Raw genomic sequence first — 10,137 nt, 5'->3', positions numbered from 1 at the left:
GGGGTAGTGTGGGGGCTGGGTGTTCCCTTGCCTGTCCCATATGTGCCCAGATTGAGGCCCTGGCAGGGCAGCTGAGGGAACTCCAGGCAGAGGTGAGCAGGCTGTGGGGGATCAGGGCTGCAGAGGATGAGATTGATGGGTACTTTCATTCTCTGCAGGACCAGACACCTGGCGCAGAGACATCACGGGACAGTCCCAGGGCAACTGAATGGAGGATGGTCACCTCCAGAGCTAGACAGTGTACGGCTGTGACCGCTTCCCCAGTGCAACTGGGGAACAGATATGAAGCCTTGGCAGCACTGGAGGATGATGAAGCAGAGGAAGCTGCAGGGGAAGACATCTGCAAGAAAACACTAGGCAGGCTGAGCAACAACTGAGTAGCTGGAGGAAGAGACGCCAGGTTACTGTGGTGGGCAACTGCCTCCTGAGAGGCACAGAGAGACCCATCTGTTGATTAGATCCCATGGCATGGGAGGTTTGCTGCCTATCCAGAGGCAGGATCCAGGATATCACGGTGAGGATTCTGACCTCATCCAGCCCTCCGATTACCCACATGGATGAGGACCATGGGACAGTATGAACAATGCGGCCAGTAGTCTGGACCGTGTCATAAGTGACTACAGGGCTCCAGGGGCCAGGCTTAGGAAGTCAGGGGAACAGGTGGTCTTCTAGTGCATCCTTCTGGTCAGCAGTTGCTGTCAGCATCAAGACGCTTGCATCAGGGAAGTCAACCTGCAGCTCCAGAATTGGTGCCATCATGTGGGTTTTGGCTTCTACAACCACGATCTGCACTTCCATGAGAGAGGCATCCTGGGACAAGATGGTCTTTATCTCTCTTCTAAAAGTTAGAGTCTGTTCTCTTACAGGTTGGCTGATCTCCTCTGAAGGGCTTTAAACTAGGTTCACTGGGGGATGGGGAAGCAGAGGATAAGGAGAACCTAGGATCAGTGAGCCACAAGCAATGGACTGGATTAGTCCAGGTGAGCATTAAGAGGCCCAACAGGTATCAGGACAGGGTGTTACCAGGGGCACCCACTGAGGGGCTTAAATGTCTCTACAGTAATGCTAGGAGCATGAGCAACAAGCAGGAGGAACTTGCAGTCCTGTTTGCAAGCAACAACTTCAACTTGGTTGGACTATCTGAAACCTGCTGGGACCCTACCCATGATTGGGCAGTAGGCATTGAGGGTTACAGGTTGCACAGACAGGATAGAGTGGGAAAAAGAGGGGTGGGGTGTTGCTCTCTATGTTAAGGAACAATATACACCATCTATAATCAAGATGGGATCAGAGGGCCAGACAGCCACACCAGGAGGATGAGCTAGACCTGGAATTCTCCAGGCAGCAATCAGAGGCTGTACAGTCTAGGGACATGGTTGCCATGGGTGACCTAAACTACCTAGACATCTGCTGGGAGAAGCTGTCAACCAAATCTAATTGCTCAGGTAGGTTCTTAACCTGCATACAGGACCTCCATCTAATGCAGGAGGTATACAATCCCATTACAGGGAACACCTTGCTGGACTTGGTGTTAGCTACAGGGGATGACCGGGTGGGGAATCTGCAGGTACAAGATAACCTAGGGGATAGTGACCATCAATTGACTGAATTCACTATCTGGCGAAAGGTGGGTAAACTAACCAGCAGGGCTGAAGTGCTAGACTTTAAAAAGGCTAACTTCAATGTACTCAGCAGATTAGTAAGTGAGGTGTTAAAGCTCAAGAACATTGGCGAAATGGGGGTCCAGGAAGGGTGGTCGTTCCTCAAGGGAACGATCCTACAGGCGCAGAAGGAGACAATCCCTTTGTGCATAAAAGGGGGCAAAGGGGCCAAGAAGCCCTTTTGGCTGAACAGGGAAGTCCAGGCAAGCCTAAGGTCAAAGAAAGAGGGATACAGGCTGTGGAAACAGGGGGGTAGCTCCAAGGAGGAGTATACCTCCCTGGCTTGCACTTGCAGGGAATTGGTTAGGAAGGCCAAAGCAGGATTAAAACTTAGGCTGGCGACAAAAATTAAGGACAACAAAAAGTACTTCTTCAGGTATACAGGAAGAAAAAGGAAGGTGCAGGATAGCATAGGACCCTGACAGGACAAACTAGGGCAATTAGTGACAGAGGGGGGACAAAGCCAAACTCTTCAATGAGTTTTTTGCATCTGTATTCTTAGACACGAACCAAGACAAATCTCCCAATTGGATCATAGACAGACACAGGAGGGTTGCCAGAATCTGGAATGGACTTCCAAGGAAGGTGATGCTCTCTCTTACCTTGGGGGTCTGCAAGAGGAGACTGGACAAGCACCTAGCTTGGGGTCATCTGACCCCAGCGCTCTTTCCTGCCCAGGGCAGGGGGTTGGACTTGATGACCTACTGAGGTCCCCTCTGACCCTAACATCTATGAATCTATATTCTCTAAAGTATCAAGAGAATCTGGCATCAAGCTCTTCACAATCGATTGTGAAGTGTAGGTACACAGGAATTACAAGTGTCCTAATGGGGGGTGAGGGGAGGAGGATGGAAGGTCAAGATATCCTGAGCATTGCTTCCCAACATAAGCATAACCATCTTTTCTTTTGTAGTTAACCTCTATCCTTGTCTTCTCTCTCCTAGCTTGGACTTTGTTTAGAATACTGTCCACCAGAAATCTCCTTTCTGCTCAGGGTAGGGCTGGAGCACAGAGAAAAGGAAAGCAGAATTCTAGGGTGCTACCTCGGGCTGAGTTGAACGGTACAGAAGTGAAAAAAGGATGCTAGAATGGCAGTACCATCTTGCAGCCATGTAATCAGCTGCCCTGAAAGCTGCTATGGAAAGGGAGAAGATATTTTTGCAACTTTTAGGGAGTCTCTTGGCCTGTGCTGTGGTGTGAAGTACAGCGTTTACAGTGTAACAGTCTATCTTGGGTCCTTCCAAGGTTCCTCCTTTTGCTCCTCCCACTCCCACTGGGCTCATCCTATGCCTGCCGAGGAAGGGCTACCTACGCCCTGAAGCTGGGGACCAAGGGTTAGAACAAATACTTCCACAAGCTGTGTCCCTCCTCTCTCTTCTTTAATCAACTGGTACATGTGGTATCACCTGTCCAGCCAGAAATAAGTAGAAACCTTAGCCAGCAATACATACCTGTGGAGGTATCGAAGGTTCAAGATGCCGCCCAAGGAACGAAAGCAAACGCCGCCACATAAGGCCACTTCCCAAAAACATAATCCCTGTCACCAGCCAAAATGCTCTGAGGTCCTAGCAACGGAAGAACTGTTAGTCAAGCAGGTCACTTGGGGTGTGTGATCACCAAGATTCCCTGCCTCTGATTTCATTCCACATCAGGCTGACTGTCTGTTGGAAGATGCATGAGGCACTTGCTGAAGTCTACCAACACCATGCACTTAATGTGGTTGAGTAGTTGCCACACAAAGGAATCTATGCCTCCATCAGCATAACACTGTTTCAAAGACTATATGCACAGTCATGTTGGCCCATGTAGCATTTCTTATGGAGATGGAAGAATAAAAGCAAAACATTTAGAAATGTATAGTCTCCCCCACCATTTCCCATATTTCTCCACTAGAGGGAAGGAAGGAAAAAATAAGAACTGTATTCCATTTTAGTGTAGTGTGTACAAGTGCGGATGATCCTACCATCTGGGTGTATCAATACTACTTGCAACACAGCCATGGCTACTAGCCAGTGACTGATTTTTATATTCTTGTATACAGTACAAAAGACATTCTTGCCAGGTTTTTTACAAGGATGAACAGCCATTCAAGCAAATTAACATAGCCTACAGTCAACTATTGGGTAAGTACAGTTTTCTCTTTTTCTTGCCCATCCCAGGGAATTGCTCTTCCTGGTAAATAGGGGTGAACAGAAAGATTTTTTTGGTTAATACTGATGGCCAATTATTAGCCAGCTATATTGGCCAATACCAATCCGATTGCCGATATACTGCCTGGCAAGCTTGGAAAGCAGTGTCTGGCTGGTAAGTCTGTGGGGTGGAACAGGAGCGGGGCTGGGGCAGGTGCTACCCAGCCAGGGTAGGAAGGGGCAGGGCGGGGGACAAAGCCGAGGGCCGCTTGTCTGGAGGGGTGAGGGGGCGCTCCTGCTGTTGCACGCACCTCCGAGGGAGAGATGGGGGGCATGTGCGTGCAGGGCAAGGGTGGGTTGGGGGCTGCATTAGCCTCTTCCCAGTGAGGGGGGGGGTGGCAGTGCTGGGAGTGGAGCTATGGCCACCTCAAAGTTTGCCGTAGCCTTCCCTCTCAGCGCCATCATCCTGGCCCAGCCCACCCCTCCTCCCCCCTGCCAAGTAGAGGCTAGTGTAGCAGGCAGCCCACCCTTGCCCCACATACAAATCTGGGGGCACATACCTCCTATGCCTCCCCTGAGGGTATGCACAGCAACAGGAGTGCCCCCTCTACTCCCCCAGATGAGCCACCCACAGCTCCATCCGACATCTTGCCCTACCCCAGCTGGGCAGCACCTGCCTCTGCCCTTGCCCCAGCCCCACTCCCTCACTCTGGGGGCCTCAATTTGCCCCCTCTATGCCTCTTTCCTTCTCACACCCAATGCCCCTTCTGCCCTACAGACTTACTGGCCAGTCACTGGTCTCCAAGCTGCTGGGCTGCATTCCTGCCTACATGCATGCTGCAGCTGTATAAATGTTGCGTGCATGTGATCGGTGACATTATTGGCCACATCAGCCAAAAAAGGCTGATTGCTGATAATGCCAATTTTCCTTAATCAGTGCCAATGCAATATGGACCGATATACCAGTGCACCTTTACTGGTAACCCAGAAGAATGCGCATACAGCAGATGGCTTATTTTATGACAGACTTAGTTTCAGACTGATTTGCAGTGAAATAAGAAAATTACTGCTTTAAAACTACAAACAGTGGGCCTGATTTTTCTGGTCACTTACAGCAATTTAAGTCTGCATTTATACGACTGAAGAGAATGGAGTTTAAATCTAAAAGCTGGTGGAGACGATAAGCAGAACCCATATTTTTCAAAACATTTATCAAAGCATTTGTCATTTATCAAAGCAGCATTAGTTCTCACCTCTTCAAGTGTGGATTCCAAGTTCATACCAAATGCTACTCCTATCAGTCCAAAAAGAGAGAGAGAGAAAGTCCCCATGGTCAGCTGTAAGTTCAGTCTCATCATAACATTACGGTGACTGGAGAGGGAAGGAATATTTATGAAAAGAATGCAAATATCTCCTTGCTATCTGATGCTCAAGTTTTATATAGTCTGCACTAAACTGCAACAATTGGTAAGAGCAAACGTTGCTGGAATCAGGCAACACAGAAACAATAGCTGTTGAAACAGGTGATTATTCCAAAGATGTTCTGAAACTGCTGCATCAGGATCTCTAGGGCGGCAGACTCAACTTAGCCATCAACAGGCTTGTGGGTCTCGCACAGTTTGTATGTGCAGAGTACAAGCTTATGGAAACTTGCATTTTGCCCCTAACAGAATTGAGTCTTTTTTTTCTTAAATTGTCTTTTTTCTTAACAGTAATTTTATCATCTTGCAAGCATACTTAGAGAGAGAGGGTCAGAAAATGCTGCAGACTTTAAAGTTGAGTTTGTTAGGGTCTATTCCCCATACTTCTCTTGAGGAAAGGCTTTTTTGCTGGCCTTCTGATAGAAGCATTCAATAGATGCTGTAGAGAGCTCTCCAGTGTATTATGTGCTGCTTCTAAGCATTCAGATGTAGACATCTGCACTTGTAAGCTTAAGACTTTAAGGAAAACAAACTATGCAGAAAGCTTAGTGTACAATAAGAGAATTTCAGCCTTCTATTTTTGAAAATTTCAGACCATTAGTTAAACTCACTTCACACTGTTACTGCACCATCATATTGAGAGCTGATGCCACTTCTGATAAAAGCTGAATCCAAGACAAATTAATGCAATGGTTTTTGAAGGCAGACACCAACACTTATACCTCACTTACAGTTGAGAGCAAAATCAAGTGTGTTATAGTTTTGTTTCCTTATATAACAAAAAAACCACAGATCTACTTTCTCTATGAACATGCAAGCATTTTCTTTACTACATCTTAGAATCATGTGGAATGAATTTCCCAGTCCCTGGCTTCCCATTTTTATTGAAGCTTGGCTAATAACCAAACATGTTTTGCATATTCTAATAAAACTGTTCTGTTGCTTTTTATGGCCCAGAACATACACCAGGAAAGCAAAATGTGGCTTCCACTGTTTGTGCTTTTCAAGGATATAAGAACTCAAATGAAAAAGAGTCCAGTAATCAATTTTCTCTTGAACTAATTTGCAAAAAATGTCTTGCAGAAGTTAATGTTGCCTAACTTCTGACCATCTAATAAGTGGTACATGGTATAAAGAATAGCTAACCTGTCCAGGTTGATAAAGATGATACTTTCTGAATCATCGATCAATACTCTGAGTTCACGAGCTTCATTAACAAGATCTTCAGTTTGTCTGTAATAATTCTCCAACAACAGTTCCATTTCTTCTGCGTGATCAATTCCAGATGTACTCTCCTTACTGTAAGCGACAATTTTTATTTTCCTGTTAGGTATCAGCAACACTCGTCTACAATGTGCCTCTCAAGAGGAGACTCAGAACAAAATAGTGGGGAGAAAAAAAACCCTTTAATAGTCACATCTGACACCAATGCTCGCTAACCCATCAGGTGTGTTGGAAACCTCCACTGTTACTAACAGCATAGACAAAAATGGTACATGTTCTTTCAGTTTTTAATCAATTGACAAGCAGAGACAATCAATTACTTTGATCAATAAAATGAACTGCCATAATATAAATGTGTGCAGGTGATGTACAAATTGTTTCCCACCATTAAATGGGGACACTTTTTTAAAAGAAGAATTTTAGATGTTTTTGGTGCCCTCAAGTGGTGGAAGTTGGCAATGGTGCTGAAACTCTCCTTTCCCCTAGCAATTACGCAAGGAGATCTGTTGACTTAAGTGCTGGATTGGAAAAATATTTATCGTCTTCACTTATGCATCAACAGTGACTATGGTGAAGGACTCTGTGAGCAGAGGAACCTGTGGCCATTACCCAGTATGTGAAACTGTTTTGGCCGTTTCCTGATCTGAAGTCTGAGCAATCATAGTCTCTCTCTCCAAATGATTCAGTTTCTACCTGGCAATGGCTACAAGAGCTGGAGCACTTGGTCACTCTCTCTAGGACAGAGTTGACTGAGGTCGATTTCTGGAGTTATTTTGGATTTTAATTTCACAAGGCAAAAATTGAGTTCTTAGAGATCAAAAATAGCTAAAGCATACAAACACAGGGGAGAAGCCCAGAAGAACTTTCACTTTTTTCCCAATGGTACAACTTTAACAGCACTGTTTGCCAGAGGAGACTGGCTTCTCCTCTGCAGAGTCTTCAATGAATGCTATTTGTGCTTGCCTTCTCAGGGGGGCAATTTAAAAGAATCCCTGTAAATCTGATTTTTTCCAGCAACTGTTACAACCATGCTGAAGTAAGCATTGGGATAAGAGGACACTCATCTCTCTCTTAGAGAGGCAGACTATTTGATTCAGAATCTTCCAGTTTTAGAGGCTTTGGCTGTAAAGGCCTAAGAAAGCTTCAGTGCCCTGACACCAGCTGTACCAAGCACCCCAAGCTCAGTTCTCATTTGTGATTGCTTTTGCATTAACCCTTGTACAGATCCAGGAAGAGAGGGACTCAACAACAAGCCCAAAAGACTTAAAGGTAAAGTCCCTTGATGTTCTGCTGACACTCCTAATGAAGCTTCATGACATGTAGTTTCAAGTTGACAAGTAACTATGTCAGAGTCAATTTACTCGTCCTCACATATAACTGCTCCTTTCTCCCCTAGGTACACTTCCCACATCTGTCATGTTTCACCTGTAATTCCTTATCACCCCACCTCTTGGACTTTTATAGTCTATTTAGACTGTGGCAGCTCGTTAGGGCAAGGAACTGGATCATGTCACTAAAGCACCTATTGCACCTGTGGCACTGCATAAAAATCATCAAGTCAGTCTGTGTTCTCAGCTTCCCGAGACCCATCAGTCTGTCAATACACCCAGTATCCAAGTATAAATCAGGCCAACATCTTGTCAAGGAGTGTCTCCACTTTTTGCTTTTTAATTTAATGGCATTTTTGTTAAAGTGACTAGTGCCACTGCTGTGTGTGCTACTCTACTCAAAATGGTGTCATAGGGCTATTTTAGCTATATACAGTTGTCTCGGGGTGCTATGTATTAGTGCTGTATAGTTTTGCATGAAAACAGTATTCAGTGTTACTATCATGAGATTCCAGTTCCGTCCTATGAACTCTGCTAGTGGGCAAAGTTAGCAGCAAGGGAAGCATGACAGTTTATTAATACTGGGATGTAAAACATTTGATCTACACCAACATGAACTTTAAGCATATATGAAAGCAACAGAAATTTTCCATTCTCTCTCTCCCTGAAATATATTCTAACAGTTTTATCTTGAATTACAAACTGAAATAAATCTACTCTTTCTGCTTTCCTAGTCCCTGTCCATAATTTTCTCATGTGGAGCTATAATGCCAGCCAGCTATTATAAATGGATGATGAAACAGCACTCTTAATGCTCTCATCTTGATGCAAGTAGTTTTGTTCCATCTAGGATAATGGGAATTTTTTTTTTAAGGTAAAGTATTAGGATTTCCAAAGTGATTTTTTTTTAGGACAAAATTCCTCATCTAAATGTCCCAATTCCCCTCCCAAACTTACAATACTTGTGGATCAGTCCATTTAGTTAGACAGAGCTCTTCTATTAATTCTTCTTCATCCAAGATTTTCAGCAGAGTTTCTTTGAAAACTCTGAGATCTGTTTCTAATTCTGACAGGCTAAGAGAGAACACAAAGAGGCAGACAAGCCATCACTCAGTCTCATTGACACTGCTGTAGAGAAGTAATCATTTCACACATTTCCCAGAGATCTTGTCAGAATAGAATCACTGGAGGAAAGTTGCTTGGAAATTTAAATCATCTAGCCCTTACAGTCAGCTATGGTACCACTACATTTGGGGAAAAACTGCCCCATAATCACAAATCCTTAATTGCAAGACGTTTCTGGACATGTCTCCAGGGACCATGTTTACTCAGAAAAATAAAGTAGGATTCAGGCAGGAAATCCACATTTCATACTGATATACATGATAGGCCAGTATGTTCACTTATTTGCAGCTCTCTTTAATTTTTGGAATCATTTATCTTATTTTTACATTACAATGAACAAGCTAAATTGTTTAGCATTATTGTTTGATATAATATACAACCTAAGAAAGTAAGTTACATTTCTGTTAACTCATAGTAGGAGTATCTTTATTACCAAATATTTCATATACTTGCATTTATGGTAAAGATAAAAACGCACAACTCTACAGTAAAGCTTTCCACAGAGCTTTCCCGCCCCCCGCCTCAAAGTATCACCGTACATCATTTCTATTCTCTCTATGGCTTACTCTTATTTACCTCTTGCCATTTTGTAGTAGAACATGTAGTTTACTCCTATCCACAGACAAAAGCTTGGGGTCCACTAGAGCTTCCAGTGTCTCAAGGATCTGAGGCTGCAAAAGGTTAAGTCTCGCCTGCAGTTTGCTGATCTAGATAACAACATGATCCTTCATAAGAATTAAAACAATCCTTCTAGGATGGCCTGGGCAACTGACCCCTCTCACTGACCACAAAATTCACTGTAACAGGTAACTGTATAATGGACTTTTCAGTAAGTAGAAGATGCCTGGAATACTGTCATCATTTTCAAGGAGAAACCAGTATTAGAAGACAATGCTTTTGAAAAGTGTTGTTACATAAAACTGAAGTCTGATGCTAGCTATACTGAAAAAGAGGCAAGGTGAGGCTCATGTATTTAAAATGTACTCCACCTAACAAAAATGCAGGTTTTCATTAACAACAATATACTTTAAGACTGGAAGGAAACACTGTGAGCAGTTGGTATGATCTCTGCAAGGCAGGCTACAAACCATTGGTGCAGCAAATTCTACAAGAAACTGTAACAAATTTGAGAGATATTTAAAAGCTCTAAATAATGAAAAGTATACCATGTCCTTGGAGAAGCTGCTCTAGTGGCTAACTGTCCTCCCTACCAATATATCGGGGGGGGGGGGAGGGGGGGAAACAAACA

General features: G+C 44.1%; 1 protein-coding gene across 1 annotated transcript in view; it reads right to left on the bottom strand.

Moving 5' to 3' along the window:
- Positions 1-10,137, bottom strand: part of MRS2 (MRS2, magnesium transporter) — a 25,253-nt gene that overhangs the window by 7,734 nt on the left and 7,382 nt on the right. The window contains exons 7-11 of the mRNA XM_019518714.1: positions 9,465-9,595; positions 8,721-8,837; positions 6,358-6,510; positions 5,044-5,161; positions 3,113-3,226 (exon numbers count right to left, since the gene is read on the bottom strand). Coding sequence (XP_019374259.1) covers positions 3,113-3,226; positions 5,044-5,161; positions 6,358-6,510; positions 8,721-8,837; positions 9,465-9,595 — 633 coding nt within the window. The remainder of the gene's footprint in view (positions 1-3,112; positions 3,227-5,043; positions 5,162-6,357; positions 6,511-8,720; positions 8,838-9,464; positions 9,596-10,137) is intronic.

The sequence above is a fragment of the Gavialis gangeticus genome, unplaced genomic scaffold (genome assembly GCF_001723915.1).
Source record: "Gavialis gangeticus isolate Ggan-Ray unplaced genomic scaffold, GavGan_comp1, whole genome shotgun sequence".
Taxonomy (NCBI): Eukaryota; Metazoa; Chordata; order Crocodylia; family Gavialidae; genus Gavialis; species Gavialis gangeticus.
Note: the sequence above shows the minus strand (reverse complement) of the source record. Positions and strands in the feature narration are given on the sequence as shown.